Genomic DNA, 22399 nt, shown 5'->3' with positions numbered 1-22399 from the left:
GGAATAAAGATGGGAGGCAATTCTATTTGATGGTTCATATATTTTATGATTATTAGGGCATTAAAAATTACTGAGACAGATTTGAAGACGTGAGACTTGATATTTGAGTGATGGGAGAGGCAGTGCTAAGGAGGGAATGGTCAGCTGTAGGGAGGGCCAGTTATTGCAACCTCTGGTTCACAATCATAAACTGGTTACACCAGGGTAATTTTTCATCTCTTGTTCTTAAACATTTAATGGTGTTACTGGAAGAGATGCTGGGTCATGTTGTTCACCTCCCAAGCTGTGTTTGTTATGCTCTTGCTGGTATCCTCTGGATGCCTTCTCTGCTTTTTTTAAATTTACTAGAATTTACCATTTTCTTCAAAATCGTTCAACGGAGAAATTCCTCAGGACAACCTGTATGTAATCAGTTGACTTTTCTTATTCAACAGGGGAATGTTTTATCTTGTAAGGGAAAGGGGAGCATAAACTGGAACAGTTTAGAAATGCAAACAATGTTGGGGAAAGAAGTATTTGCTTTTTGTTCCTTCTCCGCAAATCATTATTATTATTGAAACAAACACCTCTGCCTACAAGGAAAACAAGATATTCTTCCCCTTTCTTGGCTTGATATTTAGATGGTGATTTGGAGCCAAGTGAAAAGTGAAGGGGGTATAATATGTAGGGATAAATGAGTAAAATGTTAAGGTACTGCACTGGGTTTCAACTGCCAACTCCTATCAGTTTCATTGGCTTCAGTCTTGTGCAATGCTGAACATTTCCCCCATTATCTCCTTTCCAAAGACTGGTTAATTTTTAAATTGGATTATCAACATTCTCTTAACTCTTGATGTTTTTATTATACAATGTTAAGCCTTAGAATCACCACAGACCTCACTCCCTTCTGCTCTAAATGCAAGATGTGTTTCTTTGACCTTGCCTTTGCCTAGCACAAAGCACAGTGTACTGTGTACATATAAAATATTACATTAAAAATAAAAAATCCCATACAGTTTCCCTCTTGGGAGAGGAAGAGAAAGAAAGAGCACATGTGACAGATGCTAATCATGTTCCTTAATGCATTTCTGGAAGTTGCTCAGGTACATTCTATTTTAGACAGCCTTCATCACTGTACTATCTCCAGCACCAGTATTTCACAAAATGGTTCGGCTTTTTTTGTTTTGTTTCTTGCATGTTTCAAGAGGCTTTGTTTTCAAATTGTATTTATTAAATTCAGCTCAAAGCTACCTAACGGTACAAAATTGACCATACATGATTAGGAAAACATGGACTATTATCCAGTGTATCTTAATATTGTTTATGCAGCCCCATTTGTGTGCATGACTCTTCATAGAACAAATAAGTCAGTTAGTGGCTTGATGATTTTATAATTTAATTCAGATAAAATATAGGAGAGGGATGGCAAATTAGAAAAAGAGAAGAAATAGATCAACTAGTACTTCAGATAAAGATTTTTAAATACATTTTATTTCTCCCTCCTCTTAGGAAGGTGGCATGTTTATATCAATATTATTGGACAGATATTTTGCATCTGTAATGCACCTTTTAGATAAGGATAGCAAAGTATTTACAAATATTAACTAACATGACATGAAATAGTTAAATACAATTATTAGTTTCATTTTACAGATAAGTAAACTGAGGCATAGAACTTAAGTGAGTTGCCCAAGACTATATAGTGAATCAGTGGTAAAGCTGGTATTATACTCCAGATTTGCTCTGCTAGTATGTGCTGTTTAAGGAGACAGAGCTAGATTCTCAGCTGATGGAAGGTGATGTAACTCTAATGAAATCAATAGAGAGGTCTACTTACACCTCTACAGTTGAAAATCTGCTCTACAGTGTGTGGTATTCCCATGTTTCCATTCCCTCAATCAAATCCTATCTTTTCCTAAAGATGCTGCTTGATAGAAACCACAACAGTACTTCTGTGTGAATGCTGAACTCTTCTTTCTTTTAGCTCCTTCAAAGTGTTGAATTTCTCCTTGGGGATGTGTGACTTAATAACTTAATAACATTGCAAACAACTCTTTATCTCTGTGCAGGGAGATAATTACTCTAACGACCAAAGTGCTACATTGAAACTTTGGAGGTCTTTTGTGTGCGTCTAAGTACCCAAAGCAGCCCAGAGGAGTCAGTTCTGAGTACTGCAGTAGCACAGATCTTGCTACTGCTGTCCTCATCTTCAGTCACTGTGGAGAAACCATCTGCTTCTGCTTTGAGTTGGAAAGGGGCTTCTGTTCCAAAGTACCCTCCCTCCCAGCCCATCCCTGTCCCTAGCTGCTATATTTACAACAGCAGTGAGGGAATGAATCTCTTGGGTTAAAAACATTCCAGTTTAGTTCTAATTAAAATAAATAAATGAAAATCGTGCTTGCATACACTGACATACAAAAATAGTCTTTGTGTGAGAAGTAAAGTTTATCTGTCTTAGAAACAGATAAATCTACACCTGCTCATTGTCTTTTTTTATATTATAAACTTATTTATAGAGTGTCCTTTCCTCCCACTGCTACTCAAGATTTGCAGAAAGTAGACATTCAGTACCTTCATGGTTCCTGAAATAATTTTCAGGGCCTGTGAAACATCATCATGTTGCGTAGCTTTGATTTAATATGCTGAATATAAATGTTATGCTAGCCAAAATATTTGAAGGTATCTTTCCTTTGCTGGAGCCACTTTTTCAAATTTAAAATATAGCTAATAGCAATAATATATATGGAGTCACATAAAATAATAAAGCTTTAAAGTTTGTATTCTACCTGCAGTCTGTTGAATGTGATAGAATAGACCCACGATGATAGGCCTAATAAAATGTTGACTATTAACTTTACCTTTTAATTTTTTTTTTATGATACTATAGTACCTCCACTTCTGAACTCTGAATTCATACTGCTTCTGCAACTACATCCATTCACTACCATAGGAACAAGCCTATTCTACCATGCATGCTAAAAAATATTTTTCTCAAAATGAAGCACAGTTCTGCAGCAGGGTAGATTTGATGGCTATAGAATCATGGAATACATAGAGTGCTGTTCATGCCTATAATTTCTAAAGAATTTTAAGATGCAAAACCCACTCTGTAAGTGCAAAGTGCCGATTTACTCTTGTGCATTGACCTTTATCAGCCTGTGCCAAGATTTGGAAAAGACTTGAGTCCTTCTTTCCAGTAAAAACAACAAGGAGTCTGGTGGCACCTGAAAGACTAACACTTCTTTCCAGTGTGCAGGAGAAGCTGATAAGACTTGGATTTTGGGCCCCATCCCTGGGTTACTAGCAGATGCTACAGGTAAGGTTGCCAACCCTCCAGGATTGGCCTGGCGTGTCCAGGAATTAAAGATTGTTATGTGATGAGATCTCCAGGAATAGAGCTAACCAAAACTGGCAACAAGGGTGACCAGACAGCGGGTGTGAAAAAGCAGGATGGAGGGCGTGGGGGGGGGCGGGGTAATAGGAGCCTCCATAAGAGAAAGACCCAAAAATTGAGACTGTCCCTATTAAATTGGGACATCTGGTCATCCTAGCTATAGGTGGGTATGTTGGGTGAGTGATGGACCTGGGGCTAGAATCTGAACCCATTTGGCATCACCAGTTCATTCACCTGCACATCCACCAATGTAATATATGCCATCAATGCCCCTCTGCTATGTACATCGGCCAAACTGGACAGTCTCTACGGAAAAGGATAAATGGACACAAATCAGATATTAGGAATGGCAATATACAAAAACCTGTAGGAGAGCACTTCAACCTCCCTGGCCACACTATAGCAGACCTTAAGGTGGCCATCCTGCAGCAAAAAAACTTCAGGACCAGACTTCAAAGAGAAACTGCTGAGCTTCAGTTCATCTGCAAATTTGACACCATCAGCTCAGGATTAAACAAAGACTGTGAATGGCTTGCCAACTACAAAACCAGTTTCTCCTCCCTTGGTTTTCACACCTCAACTGCTAGAACAGGGCCTCATCCTCCCTGATTGAACTAACCTCATTATCTCTAGCGTGCTTGCATGCGCGCGCGCGCACACACACACACACCCCGCCCCTGAAAATTTCCACTACATGCATCCGATGAAGCGGGTATTCACCTACGAAAGCTCATGCTCCAAAATGTCTGTTAGTCTATAAGGTGCCATGGGACTCTCTGCTGCTTTGACAGATCCAGACTAACATGGCTACCCCTCTGACATTTGGCATCTGTTTGGATGCTGCGGGGATGCAAAAATGGATTACTCCTGTGGGGGATTTGAATTAGCACTTTGAGTGGGGAGTCAAACCCCAGCATGGTACGAGCTGGGGAGACACAATTCAACCCAGTGTCAAATGTGAGGCCTTGTGGTAAGGTGGGATTCGAACCAGAACTTTGAGGTTTAAATTAATTTCAAACGTACAGCTCGCCCCACTAGATGGCGCTCTCTCAACGAGCAGTGAGCCCCACTTTCCCAGCTCCCTAGCGCTGCCGGAGACCCTAACGGCCGGGCTGCGCAACTGCAGCCTCTTTCCCTGAACCTCAACGGCGGCCATCGTTGCTCAATCCCACGTGACGCAGCAGAGACCAATCAGGGAGCGGAAGGGGGCCTGGACTCTCGTCCCTGTGGCCGCCATTAAAGAAAAAGGGGCTCGGAATTAGACGGGAGAACAATCCCCCCCTCTCCCCGGAACGCGACATGGGGGTGACCCGCTGACGGGAGCCGGGCACTCAGGATGCCGCGGCCGGGCAGCCGCCGACAGAGGCACCGCTGAGAGAGGAGGCCGCCAGCGGGGGCTTCGGGGCATCGACTGCGGCCGCCGCGTCCCTCTGTCTCCGCGCTTGGCGGCGGGGCCGGAGTGTGTGGGATTCGGCGCCCCGGCTGAGGAGAACTCGGGGTTCAGCCCCTAGCTGGGGAGATCTGCGGGTTCGCCCCCCCGTCCGCGTGGGTTCCGCGGTTGAGAGGATTGGGGGTTCAGCCCGCCCTTTGGGAGGGCCTTCCCCCGAAGAGACTCTGCGGTCGGTCCCTCCCTCCCCAGCTAGGGAGATTGTGGGGTTCAGCCCTCATCACGAGACGTCTCCATCTGAAGATTTGCGGGGTTCGCACCGGCGGAGGGAACCCCTCGGCCGCGGAAACTTGGGTTCGGAGACCCACCCATCTGTGGGGATTTGGTGGGGTTCGGCTCAACTTTGGGGTAGGCCCCTGCTGCCGAGAGACTTCGTGGGATTCATCTGCCTCTCTGAAAAAACTGGGGCTCCCCCCCGCGAGAAGATCTGGCCCGAAGAGACTTTGAGGGTCGCCACAGTTTCTCTCTTCCGCCCCCCCAGTCTAGGATCTTCGTGCACAACGGAGACTATTTGGGTCTCACCCTTCAGATAAGAGGATTGTGGAGGGGGGTTATGCTCACAAGAAAACATACCTCGCTGGGTTGCTGCTGAGGGGCGTTCGGGGTCCGCTTCTCACTGAAGAACCCCCTCCGGCGGATTTTGGGGTACACCCCGGGAGAATTTTACCCCACTCTTGGGAATTCTTAAAATGTATCTAGTTTCTGACACCTGAAGTTTTTGTCTGATCTAATTTTTAATTTATTTGGAATATATTTTGAGAGGGAGAAGAATCTGACACCCCCGCTTTACTCTCTTCCCCTCGGACTCATCGATCCACTATCACTCAGCCGCAGTCATTCCACTATTTGCCCCTCTCATCTGGCGATTAAGAAACAAGAGGAAGAGCAGGGAGGTTGCTGGATTAATTTCCCCTGTTGGATTATTTATTCCTCAACTCCCTCGTTTGGCGACTGAGATAAGGGGGGGGGGGGTCCGTGAACCCATTTTACCTCCTGCCCTGTTGGATTAATTACCCCACTTCTCTCCCCTCGTTGGATGAGCTACTGTATTCTCTTCCCTTGGTCTTCGATTGAGTAGACAAGAGAAGCAGGGAGGATTGTGTATCTTAATCTCCCATCGTTGGATTATTGACCCTTCTTTTCTCTCCCGTTGTTGTCTTTACCCCCTGTTTTGGCAGAAGAGGAGGAAAGGTTCTGACTCTTTTGCCCACTTTTCACTGCTCCTCTCCCCGCCCCCCCGTTTGTGTCTCAGTGTGTAAAATCCCTTATTTAATTGTGGTGTTTGTGCGTGTGTAACCAACCTCTCCTCCTCCTTTCCTTCTATTTCTCTCCCTCCCCTCTCTCTCTCTCTCAGTCTCTCTCTCTCTCTCTCTCTCTTTCTTTTTCTTTCTTTCTTGTCGGAGGCTGTGGGATAATGGCGTGTGGGTTGTGGCTGTGAGGATGAGTTCCTGCTTCGTGCCGAACGGGGCCAGCCTGGAGGATTGCCATTCCAACCTTTTCTGTCTGGTAAGTGTCCACCAGCTGCAGACACACTATTCACAGAAGGAAAGATTTTTTTGAGGTGGGGGGATGGAAGGGGTAGTGGAAGCAAAGCAGCCATTTTTAGCATAGCTTCTGCTAGATGAGTCCTCAGAGTAGGCCCTGTCTGGAACCAGCCAGCTTTTCTATGTCCCTCTGTTCCCCCCCCTCCCCCCTGGCTATGTAATATTGTCCTTCCCTCCTTCTCTTGTCTTTTCTGGCTAGCATTACCCCAACACTTTCTTTCCTCTTCTGTTTCCTTCTCCCCAACTTTTTCTGCTTCCTATTAATCTTTTTAGCTATACCTTCTCATATCTTTATTTTAGTCCTGACAGGAGGTGGTATGTAGCTCCACTTCTCCCCTTTCCTCAGGCAAACTTTTTCTGCTTCCTCTCCCCCTGTAGTGACCCCCCAGAAAAATCTCAACTAAATCCCCACTTTTTCCTTGCTTTCTGTTGTCTATCATTTTTCTCTTTAAACTGGTTTTGGTGATATATTTTTACAAAGGCACATGCCATTCTATACTTGTGTTGTGCACCATTTCACATCCTTATGTTTTTTTACCGTTAAACTGTTAATCTTCACGTTTGACAGCTCCTAAAGACAACTTGTTTTGGATTGGAATATAGTGCACTTTTTTTTGGCTATGGGGATTGCTGGTCTGTTTCATTTTCCTTTTAATGCAAATTAATTTGTATTACGCTGACTGTTATTTATTATTATGGAGGCTGTTTTAAGTAAACCCTGTGTCTGGCTGTTCTTGCTGGTGTATTTTGGGGGAGTGGAATCTGGGCAGCTTGATCATGTCTGCAGGATACCAGTATGAAGGCTGCATCAGGTCTGCAGCTCGGTATGAACAACATCTTGTAAGTCTTTCAAAAGTACCAACTGTTGCAAATTCCTTAGCAACACTGAGTCCGAAGCCTCATCTCCTTACTGCGGTGGTGGAGGCTACCCTATTAGATAAAACTGTGCAATAATCTTAATTATTGTGTCATATCTGGGGGAAGAGGAGAGATTAGAACCATGTGGGAGAAGGAGGGATGGTGTTAGCAAGGACCCTCCCCCCCCCCCTTGTATATGCTTATTTATAAGGCTGAATCCATTTGGCACCTCCTGCCATGCTTTTTGAGTCACTGTTCCATTTAAGAAGTGGTCAGAGTTTAAACCTTGATCTCTTTGGTACAGTGTTGCTTTGTAAACAGTAGTTCAAGAATAGAGATTACTTCTGCTAATAGGAAGATATAGAGCAAAACAAAGTGTTGTGGCTAACAGGATAATAACTTCAGTTTCAGACTTGAGTTAAATGCATTTTTTTGCAGAAAAATAACATGATTTAATTTTGGGAGTGGGAGAAGGGGAGAATATGATGGCATTGGGTACAGTGGGTGCACTTGAAAAGTTGCAACTTGACATATTCCCTCTCTGTAAAATAAGTTGTTACCAGTAGATCTTTCAAAGTACTGGTTGTTAAGAGTGTTCATTGAAGGTAGATCTATTATATACAGTTTTCCTGAAAGCATTGTGTAATTTAAAATATACAGAGTGAGCATACATGCATAAGATCAAGGCTAAGGAAAAAAGTGTTTGCCAAGATACATGATCAGTGAGGTAGTGGGTGAGGTAATATCTTTTACTGGACCAACTTCTATTAGTGAAAGAGACAAGCTTTCGAGCTACACAGAGCTCTTCTTCAGGTCTCTTCTGCGTAAACCAACGCAGCTACAACAACAGTGCAGACATTTAAGAACTTGGTCAGTTTTATTGAAACTTTGCTTCTGGGATATTAATACTTAAGCGATTATTTAAAGATAGAGGTAAAGCAAGATGCAGGTCATAGTTTAGGACAGGAGTTGGCAACCTTTCAGAAATGATGTGCCGAGTCTTCATTTATTCACTCTAATTTAAAGTTCCGCGTGCCAGTATTACATTTTAACGTTTTTAGAAGGACTCTTTCTATAAGTCTATAATATATAACTAAACTATTGCATGTAAAGTAAGTAAGGTTTTTAAAATGTTTAAGAAGCTTCCTTTTAAATTAAATTAAAATGCAGAGCCCCCTGGACTGGTGGCCAGGACCCGGGCAGTGTGAGTGCCACTGTAAATCAACTTGCATGCTGCCTTCGGCACATGTGCCATAGGTTGCCTGCCCCTGGTTTAGGATATAAGTTGTCTTCATCATCCTCATATTCAACAGAGTACAATATAGTTTAGAAATTATTTTGGTAAATTTCACTTAAAAGCATAGGATCATGGATTTTTCTTTTTTTCTCTCTTTTTAAAATCACAGAACTAGAGTTTGTCTGGTAGCTTTTTGCCAAGTGTCCTATTTGCAACTTCCTTCTAATCAAGGAACTAGAAGTAACTTCAGGATTTAGTAAACCTTGTTTTCCCCCAAATGTTTTTCACCTAATTTTTTTTTTCTGTTCCTCTTCCACAGGCTGACTTGACTGGGATTAAATGGAAACGATACGTATGGCAGGGTCCAACATCTGCCCCAATTCTCTTTCCGGTAACGGAGGAGGATCCCATTTTGAGCAGTTTCAGTCGCTGTCTGAAAGCTGACGTACTGAGTGTTTGGCGGCGCGATCAGAGACCTGGACGCAGAGAGTTGTGGATATTTTGGTGGGGCGATGACCCCAACTTTACTGATCTTATTCATCATGATCTCTCAGGTAAAAGGGAATGGCGTGAACAAAATCTAATCAATCAGTCAACAAAGGGATGCTATCTTCCATAGTTAAATGTTCCCACTTTATCCATTGTAGTATTTATAATGACATACGATTTATTTTCTATAGTGATATGTCATACTTACAACCTCTATCACTTTGAGTTTATGGTGGTGAGTGGGGGCCTTCCAGGAAACCGAATTGCTATGATTGTGGAATCTTATCAAATCTGAACTTCTGTTTTGAGTTGTGTGCTGATACTGTATTTAGGGTGGCTGTTTCTTCTGAGAGAAATGGTGCTAGATATTCATGGAGAAATTTTTTGCGCTTTTTACTTTTTTTATCCTATGCTTTTTGAAAACTAAAGTGAGTCAAATTTGGATAGAATTTTCTCTTTAAAACAAAGAAATGCATGACTCTGTGGCAGTGGCTTAGATGTGGATGATTTAATATTATTAAAATGTTTTGGTATAAAGTCATTTGTAGGTGATCAGAATTTATCTTAAAACTCCATGCCATTTTTAAGGTATGGGGGGAAAAAATTAGGGAACCAGATGGAGTTGTCTCTGGAATATAAACATGGTCAAAATTTTCAAAATAAAGATGCCTGAATAAGGGTCCTCAAGGAGCAGGGAATCCTGAGAATCTTGTATATTAAGACTTTCTTGTTTTCTTTCAGAAGTGCTGTGTCTGTTAAAATAGGTTACTGTCACCATTAAAGGTGATGATGGCTTACCCTTCTGAAAGTCAGACCTTTCTTATTTTGGTGTCTGAATTTAGATTTTGGTGCCTACCTTTGGGTATCTTATTTTGAAAATTTTGACTTAGAAAATAAAATGATAACACATACCTTTTTTTTTTAATATAATCTTGTTGACAGATGACTCCTTCCTGTTTTATGTTTTTGCTTGGAGAACTAATTTTTAAACCACTACCTTTGCATACAGTCTCCCCAGTAGGCTTATGGATACTTATTTTTTTACAAAATTATTAAGAAGTCATATTGTTGTACTTTAGAATAATGAAAAGCATTCATATTGCAGAATTTAAAATTAAGTCTAGTTTTGGTATGTAGTGCTTTTGATGAAAATGGAAGTCTGTAAGAACTTGTTATTTTCAGGGAAACGTTTTCTGTTGGATGAATAAATGATACTTGAGAGAACTAGAATACATTAATAGTCTTCGTGTAATTGTGGACATACCAAAAAGCAAATATGAAGTTGAAGCAATCTGATTTGAAACAGTCTTGTAATCTGTAGAATTTCCATGTGTACAGCAAGTTTATAAGAAGGACCTTCATGTTTTATGCAATAAAAATATATTATGTACTGGAAAAGACTCAAGTACTAAAATTACAGATGTTTCTGATATTGTATTTGAGTTAGCAGGAATTGCAATAGTGTTGCTACACCTAACAATCCTGGAAATGGAAAATTCTCTTATGGAGTAGTCAGCTACAACTTGTGTAGTTTGCCCTATGAATGTCCTCTGCCCAGACCTGCAGGAGCCATCTTTTCTTGGGTGAGATGTAGGCTACTCCTTAGTAAAGACCAACACTTGCGTAGAAGTGTCAGTGTAAGTTTTGGCATGGTGTTGGCTGTTACGGCATCGGGTGAGACAAGAATATTAGATTTTTTTTTAATAGATCATGAGCACAAAGTTAAACTACAGGTTCACATATGACTGAGCCCAAGTTTCCAAACTTGTCTGCTGTATTTAGTGTGATACATTTTATTTGGTCAGTATCTAGCATTTTTTAAAATCACTCACTTAAAGTAGTAATCAGGAGGAACCTGGTAAAAGATTCCATCAGCCTCTGGGGGGATACCTTGTAGCTGAATTCTCTGAGCTAATGTTTGTGGTGCTCACAGATTGTCTTCTGGACTTCAGAGTAGATGGGCCAGCATATGCCTTCCTGGAAGTGAACTTCTGAGTTGTCTTATCTAGAACTAGTGAGGTGCTCATACAGAATTGGTTATTTGCTCAGTCTTATCTTTGGGTCTGTTTTGGATATTTAATTTGTTTGGGTTGGGGATGTTTGATCATTGTTGCCTGCATTTCAGTACAAGTTCTATTCCGTACCAGTTTTGGCACAAGAGATGTTTGGTTTCCACACAGATTGTGAGGCTAACAGCTCATGACTTTTTTTGATCTTCCTGGTGGTTAAATGTGCCTGACCTCTCATTCCAACAAGGAAGTTAGCCTTCAAAAGCCATTATCAGCTGTCACAAGGTTCTAGTCAGCTTGGATCCTTATAACTAGAGCAATTACGTAGGTGATCTATAAGAAATGAAGCAGCTAGATTGGGGGGGCGGGGTAGCTGGGAAGTTGTCTGAACCCTGTCCTTTTTCTATGCGAAAACTTTGTTATAACTGAGCCCAAACAATATTACTTGGCCTCATCCATAGACATAGCAATGAATTATTGGTTAATGGACTTTTTTCTTTTTAACCCATTCTGCTCCATCCTTGTTACACTGCTCATGGAAAAGATAAATTGCTTCCAGGATGAGGCCTGCTATCTGTTGTTCTGATCCTTGCTCATATTGTTTGGTGAAAACAGAGTGTGGCTATGATAAATTACCAGGCATTATCAATGCTGTTGCTTAGCAAACTGAGGGTGTTGACCATCCTTAAGGAGGAATGGGGAACTCCATTATGTTTAAGAAACATCCTTCTGATGCTAGAGAGTATGCCACTTATTGCTGAGTGACAATCCTCTTTTAGGAAAAATGATTTGAGAAGGCAGCAGTTATTCAGTTCCAGTCCTGCTTGGATAGCAGTAATAGTCTAGATTCTAGCTTCCCTTTGGAGTTGAAATTGTTTGTTAAGGGGCCATAAATCATTGGGCATGTGAGACTTCTTGGCAGCTTTTGATTTGCCATGAGTTGTAGCTTAACATTGCTTGTGTTTTGAAGGTGCTCTTGGTGATGAACAACTTGTTGAAGGATGCCATATGTCATATCCCTCAAGGATCTTTCTGAAAACCTACAGGGTCTCCTGGCAAGATAATGTCTAAACATAGTGGAGTATCAATGTTTTTTATGTGACATGCAATTGTGTATTTCTTGCCCTGTAGAAGTTCATCCTCTGCGCTGGCAGACTGTCTGAATGATTTTGCCAGCTGGCTGTATCTGAACTCTCTACGTTGAGCCTTGGGTATAAGTCTTGTTGCTGGTAGAGGTTGTTGATGTGAGGAGCTCTACTCCTTGTTTCCCCAATTTTATGAGGGGATTTATTCAGAGGTAGTGACTCTGGTTAAGAATTTTCATGTTTTTCAGTCACACCGTTTCTAAAAGTGCAATATCAAATGTTCTAGGAAAACTATTTAATCTGCTGTACTTGTGGCAACTTTGCAATGATATTGTCTTGTAGCAACAGTGAGGCACGATCATAGTAAATCCCTCCCTGCAAGGCTTAAAGTAGAATGTCTCCACTACATAAGCTTGTTCAGAATGCTGCAGCATTCTGATCTCACTGGCTTGAGCAACCATAGTTATATTATACTTTCTCTGTGCTCGTCAGAGCGTCTGACTATATAAATATGGGGGTTGAAGTTGATAATGTTTGTTATATAGGTCCAGATTGTGCTCAAGACCTAATTCTGAGGCAATAGTTGTACTTCTGAGTTTCGCTCACATTTTAAGGATTCCACCATTGTGCTTTTGGCAAGCAAGTTACACCTTTATTGTGGTGAGTGGTATAATGTGGAACTCTTTTTCCCTCTCTCTTTCTCAGTTCATATCTCTTAACTACTAAAAATATCCTTTTAATTTGCATGTTCTTTTCTACTTTTGGCCCTATATTTACAAACTTCATCCTTTTTTGTACTAGACTCCTTATTTGTTTGTACAGCATGCTTTGGTGGGGGAGTAATTTATAAATTAATGTTAGTCTTGGCTCTGCATTAGACTTATGAGAAGGTGCAAGCTATAAGAAGGACAACAGTTGATATCTAAAAATTTTTTCAGAAGTTTATGCAGACATGCATATTTGTCCTTCATGTTAAAAATGACAAGCAGTCTTGAGCTATTGTGGCTTCCAAATGACGGCGGATATTTCTGTATCTTAGGCAAGGAAGTGCATAGTGCAGAGATTCTCAAACTTTCATAATGGGGACAGTGCTGTAACAGTATGTCCCATGGATCCTCTCCACTCCACTTCCAAATCATGTGAACCAGTGAAGTACTAAGGTATCTTTAACTTCTAATACAAAAACCAGTGTAAGAGCCAACATCATGTGGCCAATTACTGTTCTACAGGCTCCTAGCAAGTGGTCCACTAAACAGTTTGAGAACCACTTCACTAATGGTTTACTCACTTTATTGGCAGGGCTTGCTTTTGACATATACTCTTCTGTTTGATAAATGTCACACTACAAAACTTTGTACCAGGTGTCAATATAGTGAGCCTAAGTGTCTGTATGTTGCAGTAGGTAGCAATAAATCTTTCTCATCCTCTGCCTGCTTCTAGATCTTTTGCCCATTAAAGTTCACTGTACAATATGTTCTTAGGCATTTTGGTGTCCTCCATGTGGAGGCATGTCAATTCCAGCAAAACTCCGCTAATAAGCATTGCTCAGTGCTGTTTGTGCATTCTCTGTACAGAACACTTTTGTTTTGTATCTTGCTATTTGATATGCATAATAGCTTGAAGGTGCTGTTTGATTTAAATCTTTCCAGCTCTTTGCTGTGCCGGCGATAACATGTCTGTGCTTCACATCTGTGGAGTAAGGTGAAAATTGCTACTGCATGCAGATGTGGACTTTCAGCTCAGTTGTTCCAGATTGAATATCCTATGCAGAATGTGACTTTAGAAATTCAGGGAAAAATACACTGGAGGATCAAGGAAAGTGAAATCTATCTGTATGCATAATTACTCTCCAAACTAAAAAAAAATATTTTTTTTTGTCAAGTTTAATGTGGCTAAATGTCCCAGTTTATATTTTACACTTGCTTGCAGTTTTCTCTTCATTGTGGGATATGTGTGTTCTGCACAGTGTCAAAACACAATGTTGCCGTGTCTGGCTTGACAAGCTAAACTTGATCTTCATGAAGAAGTTACAAAGGACTGAAGCAATCTTAAAAACCCTATAAGCAAGCACAATACGTACTCCAGAAGTGTAACTATTCTGCTTTTATTTTCCTCTGGGAGGATGAGTAGGGAAGGTAAAAAATATTGATGAATACACCTATAGGTAATATACACATTGCATTCACACTTTTTGCAAAGACTTAACACTTCTTAAGAGAAGTCTAGTTTGTGTCTTGTTGCAAATATAGTGACAGTAGATATGGTATGATACAGTTTAGTAGAATATGTGATCTTGGACTGGAGCTTATATCTGAACTGGTTCTCAGTCAAGGAAACTGTCCAAAAAGTGTGGATGCCCAGAGGCTGTTCTGTGGAACACAAATACTTTTTTTCCTAGAAATAGGATTAAAGTGTGTTTGTTAAATGCATTTTTTAATGGGTCTGCTGCATTTGGGCTTAGTTAGAACTTGTTCTTACATGTGAAACATCTACTGTGTGTAATACATAGTAATTACTATTTTCATAAGTGAATGATGTATTGAAAATATTTTCTTTCCCTATTAATATTTTACTTTTTTTAAAAAAAAAATACAAATGCAACCCCTCACAAACAGGAACAATGTATATAATACACGAGTCTTGTGTTAAGGTAGCAGATGGTTAACTATAGTTGAAACATTTGATATGTAATATGAACATTTAAAATATAAATCAATTTGTATTACATAGTTAAAAATCCAGTTAGTTTCAAATCTTATTCTGCCTTATTTCATATACAGAGGGGTTGAAAAAATTATTAGAATAAGATAAAGAACAGAACGAATCTTTAGAGGAGGGGGGGAAAGAGAAGAGGACAGAAAGAAGTGGAGCAGATCAGAGGAGGTTATTGCAACTTTTTCTAATAGTAATAGAATCTTGAACTCTTTGTTACTCAAGTTAACTAGATAATTATTACTTTTTAAATCCAATAATGGTCAGTATCTTCCAACATTTAATCCTAATGTAAATTAAGCTTTGATTTAATTTTGGAATTTTTTTGTTTTTAAATTGTAGCACTTGGCTTAAGGCTTTATTGTATATTGATGCAGAATGAAATTGTAGTAAGTGTATCAGCTGACAGCCTCTCCTATCCCCTCCACCGCCATAAGTTGAGTTTTTAGTATGGTGTGTGGTTTGATTAAGGCAAAACTTTGATTTATACAGTCTATATTTATGACTGGGCTATTAAATGAGAGCTCTTAAAACAGTGGTGGGCAACTTGCGGCTTGTCAGGGTAATCCACTGGCAGGCCGCGAGACAGTGTTTACATTGACCATCCGCAGGCACGGCTGCCCGGAGCTTCCAGTGGCCGCAGGTCTGCGGATGGTCAATGTAAACATTGTCTTGTGGCTTGCCAGTGGATTACCATGACAAGCCGCGAGTTGCCCACCACTGTCTTAAAGGAAGTTTGTTATTTTGAGGGATCTGTGGAGAGGGAAGGTGAGCAATAGGCTTTTTAAAGCCTCTGCATAAAACCTGATACAAGAAAGTAAATGCAAGAAAATGTACACACATTCTGAGAAGTGATTTGTTTTTCACGTAATGTTAAAATGGTCGTTCAAAGTGCCAGGTGAAGTCGTTTGCGATCTGCATAGTTTGCTGATGCTTAAAACACGTTGAGTTCTTTCTCAATATGTGTTAAAAGTTTACTGAACGTTGAATATAATTTAAAAATAGCTTCCTGATTTATTTATCCTCTTCGTAGCTGATGTTGCAACAACTATGTCTATTGGTGTTGTTTCTGAGTCCTGGTTTGCCCTACGAAATTAGGGATTTTCTACACCCCTGAGTGATGCACTTATACCGACCAAACTTCTAGTGTAGACAGTGTTATGTCAAGAGGAGGGCTTCTATCAACGTAGCTACCGCCTCTTGGTGTGGTGGAGTATCTATGCCAACAAGAGAAGCTCTCTATTTGGCATAGGTAGCATCTTCACTAAGTGCTACAGCAGCGTAGTAAGTGTAGACAAGTCCTGACGTACTGGAGGAAATAAAGGTGTTGGATTTTGATGGGTTCTTGGAAATCCTTTAACATGTTGAATATTTATTTGAGTCTTATGTTACTGGTTTTGAAAGTTTCAAACCTGTTTTATATTACTCTAAGTATACATTAAGCAAAGGATGGTTTACAGTAAAAGGATGCTGACAAGTAACAGTTTAGCCACAAATCTAGATTTTTTTTTTTTAATTTTTTTTTGGTAGCAAAATGTTTTACAAAATCTGAGTCAGAACACTTCATGACAGCTTTCTTCAAAACTTAGTACAAGTTTTTGCATTAATCAAACCATACTTCTACATTTTGCAGCAATAAGCTGATCCTAGAGTACCTAAAAGTAAAATGGACTGTAAACAAAAATGAAACTGACTTTCATTGGGTTGGGTCTGGACTGAGGAAAACGAGAGTAAAGAGCAAATCTGATGAAAGCAAACTAGATTTTTAAAATGGTTTCAGTTCAGTTTCTGGCGGTGGCAACTTGAATAAGTAGTTTTCTTAAATATGAAATGTGAGCTATTTTGTCTTGGCCATTGCTTTCAGTAACACTCCCTCCATTTTATAATACATTTTAATTTCACTTAAGACTTAAATTTATTTTTTTTAAATTTTAAAGATATATGGTCAGAGTGGGGCAAAGTTTAAATGGAATACTGTTGAGAATGAAGTATTATTAATCCAGGGACGGAGAAGCAAAATGAAAGTTAATCTTATTTCGTGGATTATGGCATACACTGTTGTTGGGAGAGGGAGGAGAGAGGCTAGACTGGATTTTTTTCTGATAACCCTGAGGTTAAAACCCTCCTTATCACTTTTACCAGTTATTTGAAGGCTTACCATCTGAAGACTTTTCAATGGCTTTTGTGAAATGATGGTCTCAGTCCAGGTCCCAGTAGACAGGTGTCTATATTATCCTCACCACCACATTATTAGGGCCCTACCAAATTCGTGGCACTGAAAAACACCTCACGGATCATAAAATCTGGTCTTTTGTGTGCTTTTACCCTATACTATACTGATTTTTATGGGGGAGACCAGAGTTTGTCAAATTGGGGGTCCTGATCCCAAAGGGAGTTGCAGGGGGTGTCAGGGTTATTCTAGGAAGGGTTGTGGTATTGCCACTCTTACTGCTGAGCAGCCAGAGAGCTGTAGCTAATGGCCAGGTGCCCAGCTCTGAAGGCAGCGCCTGCCAGCCACAGCACAGAAGTAAGGGTGGCAATGCCATACCATATCTCCCTTACTTCTGTACTGCTGCCTTCAGAGCTTGGGGGCTGCAGAGTGGCGGTTGCCAACTGAGGGCCCACCTCTGCAGGCAGCAGCACAGAAGTAAGGGTTTCAGTACCATACCATGCCATCTTTCTGCGCGTCTGCTGGCAGTGGCTCTGCCTTCAGAGCTGGACTCCTGGCTAGCAGCTGCCCAGCTCTGAAGGCAGTACTGCCATCTGCAGCAGCGCAGAAGTATGGGTAGCAGTATCACAGGCCTCCCCGCCCCCCCCCACTCCTTTTTGGGTAAGGACTCCTACAGTTACAAGACCCTGAAATTTCAGATTTAAATAGCTGAAATCATGAAACTTACAATTTTTAAAATCCTATGACTGTGAAATTGACCAAAATGAACCTGACTTTGGTATGGCCCTACATATTATGTATGCTTCGTAACTATTCTGGAACATTATACTGCTACTGCTTGTGCGGGTTATCTATTTTTATAGCACACTGAGTGCCTGTATTGCAACAGTATAGTTTGGGGTGGCCAAACTGTGGTTCGTGAGCCACATATGGCTCTTTTACCATTAAAGGGTGGTTCATGGAACTTCCCCCATTCTCCACCTACAGGACTGGGGGGGAGGGGTGGTGCAGTAGGGGCTTCTGCCCAGTGGGGAGATGGGGCCTCAGGGCTTGATCTCTATGGGGCTCACCTGCCAGGGCTCAGCACTTCAGCAGGAGCAGGGCTGAAGTCTCGAGTCCCATCCGGCGCTTCCTATGGGCTGAAGCCCTGACCCCCGCAGGCACACCCTGGCTCTCAAACTTCTGAAGATCATATGTGGGTTGGAGGGTCACCCCTGGTATAGTTCTTGATGCTGTACTTGATTGTGTACACATACAGCACTTCAGATTAGTGTTTTCAATAGGATTAAAGGGACATCAAGGCTTCTTTTAAAAACACCCTCTCCTCTTTCTCTCTTTTTTTTAAAAAAATTTTTTTTTTGTTCAGCCTTTAGTTTAAGTAACTAGTAACTTCTAAGATTATACTAACGGAAATAGGTTAGAGTAAAAATATTTTTCCTCCTCCCAGTTGGCTTACTTTGTGCATTTGATGTGACTGTGTACAGTCAGTGTCACTGTTTCCTTGTTACTTGGCTTCCCCTGTTGCTATGAGACACAGAGCAACCTGGAAGAGAAACTTAAACCAGTGTAAAAAAGTTGGCAGGGAGACTTGGGCTGATGGTGTGCTTAAAACTTTTTTTGAAACTTGAGTTTAAGTTGTTTGTTTTTTCACATGGACATCCAGCACATTTGTAAATGTGAATGTTTTTTATTTACGCTGGTTAACCTGATCGTGTGTATATATAACCTTGAGTATGCTTTTTTTTTTTTTTTTTAATAAAAAAGTAAAAACCTTTATCCTATTTAGCCCTTTTTTTTGGGTAGGGATATACAGTTCATTCAGCTAAGTAAACAGACTTTTTGTAGCTATTTACTGCCTAGAGAGATTTTTATCTTGAGCCCACTCATTTTAAAGCCTGAAAATACTGTGCTTGAAATTTTGCATCCAAGATCTGGAAACCAGCGTCCTTTCAGGCTGTGGTCTACTAGATGGCAGTTTTCATATCTGGCCTTGGGCTTGAGGTTCTTTTTCTTCATGCTATGCTTCTGAGAGTAGAAGGGTAAGATCCGTTTAAAAAAAACCTGCAGCAAAGCAGTGTTGCCAGCTCTCATGATATTTTATTACTTAAAGCCGCAGTTCCTGGTGACAGGTGATGTGGTGATCTCAGCATTCATTTAAGGAGAAAAAGGGTTTGTTTCTTGCCCTCTTGGTTGCAGAGAAAAATTTGAAATTGTGATGAGTGCACCTCAAAGGCTCAAAAACCAGAAGGCAAATAAACTTTTAATGTTTTGAGGGTTTTTTTTTTTTTTTTTTTTTTAAAGACACTCTCATGAGGTTTGGGAGTCTGATTCATGATTTTTGAAAGAGATGATTTTGGAAAAGGATTTTGCTGCAGGTTTCCTTCAAGGAACGTCTTGCCAAGTTTTGCTATTGTTCTGGCAGAGACTGTTCTGTGCTCTGCTACTTTCTGTGCTTATTCCATCAATGAGGGTCACTTCTTTTATAGAACCACTCTTTTTCGTTTGTTTCCAAAGATGATTGCAGGTTCAGAGATTAAATAACTTTTTTATTAGGATCTATGGAATGTCTCTCAAGGTCATTAATGCCTTGAACTATTTGCATCTGAGAAAGTCACACTGATCACCTGATGAAGAATGAAGACAGCCAGTCCAAACAACTACGTTAGAGTTTTAAAAAGGAAATATTTCAGCAATTTATAGTGATTATGACAGAACAGAACTTTGTATCTCCATAAAACATAAATTTTAGAAACTTAAACCAGCTGAGCAGTTCCTCTGTACCTGGGGTTGGCAACCTTTCGCATGCGGGTTGCCAGGGTAAGTATCCTGGCGGGCTGGGTCAGTTTGTTTACCTGCTGTGTCCACAGGTTCGGCTGATCACACCTCCCATTGGGCGTGGTTAGCTGCTCCAGACCAATGGAGGCAGCAGGAAGTGGCGCAGGCCGAGGGATGTGCTGGCCGCTGCTTCCCGCCGCACCCATTGGCCTGGGATGGCGAACCGTGGCTATTGGGAGATGTGATCGGCCGAACCTGCAGATGCGGCTGGTAAACAAACTGGCCCGGCCTGCCAGGGTGCTTACCCTGGCGAGCTGCATGCCAAAGGTTGCCGACCCTTGCTCTATACAGAGAACAGAACTGGAATTTGACTTGAGTGCTTTAAGTACTTGGGGTTGAGATTTTCTAGTGTCTGTGCTAGTTTGTCTTCCTGTTCGTGCTGTTTGTCTTGTGGTAGCTCCTAGAGGTCTTAGCTAGATTTGGCCCCCATTGTTCTAGGCACTGTACAATCACATAGCGTATGCCACAATTACTCAAAACTTAATGAAAATGTATGGGACTATATGTGTGGTTTTTGTTCTTCTCTTGGCATGGAGAAGGTGATATCTACTGGAGCATTTCTAAAACTGCAATCTGCTGTTGTCTTGGCAGACATTAGCAACTTGTTAATCTCTTTCCACAAAGAAGTGCTCTTCCCTAAACTAGGGAAACTGGGACCTGTATTTTTCCACCAAAGACAGCAACAGTGGAGGCTATGCAGTAAACAGAGTTCAGATCTGTGTTGTAGCCTGGTCTTAAAAATTATTTAAAGACAAGCCTGGCACTGTGTGTTGAAGCTTGAATTAAAATTATGAATGTTAATTCCAAAATCTGTCAAACTTCTCATTCATTTGTACAAATATAATGGTATGTTAAACTGAGTATGTATGGGATTTTTGAAAGCTGTTTGAATTTAAACCCATTAAGTCCTCACTGTGCCTTCAAGATGATATAAACTTGCCTTTATTTTGCAATATACATATGTCTTGCATTTGATTATTACTGTGTAGTTAGACTTGGGAGACTGTCTCTGGATCTCCCTAACTGAGGGGTCTATTCTCCCTCTGTGCATAAACTTCCATTAATGTTAATGAGAGTTGCATGCCCATTGGGGACAGAACAGACCCCCACAGAAAGCATCAAGTTTTACCCAGTATTCTCCAGGTAATTAAATATCATCCACCTTCTTCTCCTTTACTCTAAATTGTTCTAGACATTAAGTTCAGCCAGAAGTCTGTCTTGTGGGTTTTTTGCTTTGTTTGTTTGATTTAATTTAAAGATGAAATTTTACATATGGCTGACGAAGTACTTCTCCCTCCCCCTCCAAATTTTGTACAATGCCTTTTATTTAGAAAGATTTATATTAAACTTATCCCAGGCCTTTTAAAGATGACTTGCATTCTGACTTCTGGGGAATTGAACACTTGTGGTACAATTTAGAAACCACTTATTTAAGAATAGAAACATTTGGATATTGGTATTCTGAATTGGCCTAAAAGTGTATTCATTCTTGCATGTTGTAATCAGTGTTTGAAAATATCCCACAGGCATTCCTTTCTGAAATTCAAAATCTAGTTTACTAGCATGTACCCATATTAGAACATTGAGATAATTCAGACACCATCTATCTTCTAGGTCTGTTACTGTCAGGGAGAATTATTTTCATTAACTGGCAGCAATCAAGATCACACTGAGGTGTGGGGTGGAGGAGGGGCTACCTTTTAATAACACAAATAATTAATCTGGTTTAAGATTTGCACATGCTATTCAGTAATAATAAAGTAACCACTTTATGCAAAATGGTTCTCAGGAGCCAAAGATTTGAGATAAAGGGAAAGAATATTTAAAATAGATCCTAGTCTGATTCAGAGTGCCTGTAACTTGCAGTCAGTTGTAATGAAGGTCTTTAATCTTCATTTTTTAATGTGATAGGTGAAATTAGATGGTCTCACAGCAAAACATGGCTGTCTGGTCGCACCGAAGCTGTCTAAATTTGCTATTGAAATGATTGCATGTTAGAATTTGGCTATTGTTGTTATGAAAGTTTTTATAGCAAGTTTGTTTGTAACTCTAGTCGTCATCTTATGACTTTAGTATATACTAGTATTCATTTGAGATTGGATCTTCGTGGGTATCTGTTGTTTAGGCACAGCCCTTAAGGAACAAATGTCTCATCCAGACTGAGTTGATGCAAACTAGATTAGTTATGAATACTTGTATAATCCTGATAGCCTGCTAAATTCTGATGTTGACAAACTCTCTGCTTATGGATTCATTTGTAGTTTTAAACCAAATCTATTGGTTGATAGACTAACAATTTCTAGTGGCTTTGCAGGAAAATAAAGAGAGAGTGGTTATGTGTAGAAAAATAAGTGGTTGGAAAAATACTCCCTTCTTCAAGTGCACACTTTTGATCATTTTGAAATGAAGACCGTGAATTATTGCAATAGTGGCAAAGATTCACTTCTGTACCTTTCCTTCCCCTATTTGTAGACTACTACCCCAAAACAAAATGGGTCATAAAGACTGAAAATACCTCTTAGCTTTTTTTTTAAATGGTGCTTCTAATTGATGCACAAGATTTTATTGTAAATTTGAGATCACTTAAAGGGCTATATAGAAATCAGTCATTTAACCTTTGAAATGGTGCAGTTTATTGTG

At 40.4% G+C, this 22399-nt stretch overlaps 1 protein-coding gene across 1 annotated transcript in view; it reads left to right on the top strand.

The window, feature by feature from the left end:
- Nucleotides 1-6164: 6164 nt before the first annotated feature.
- MED13 (mediator complex subunit 13) overlaps nt 6165-22399 on the top strand; it is an 86927-nt gene continuing 70692 nt past the window's right edge. The window contains 3 exon segments of the mRNA XM_075074046.1: nt 6165-6326; nt 8779-8976; nt 8978-9013. Of these exon segments, the coding sequence (XP_074930147.1) occupies nt 6261-6326; nt 8779-8976; nt 8978-9013 (300 nt within the window). The 5' untranslated portion in view covers nt 6165-6260.

The sequence above is a fragment of the Chelonoidis abingdonii genome, chromosome 20 (genome assembly GCF_003597395.2).
Source record: "Chelonoidis abingdonii isolate Lonesome George chromosome 20, CheloAbing_2.0, whole genome shotgun sequence".
NCBI lineage: Eukaryota > Metazoa > Chordata > Testudines > Testudinidae > Chelonoidis > Chelonoidis abingdonii.
This window is presented reverse-complemented; position numbering and strand designations above follow the sequence as displayed.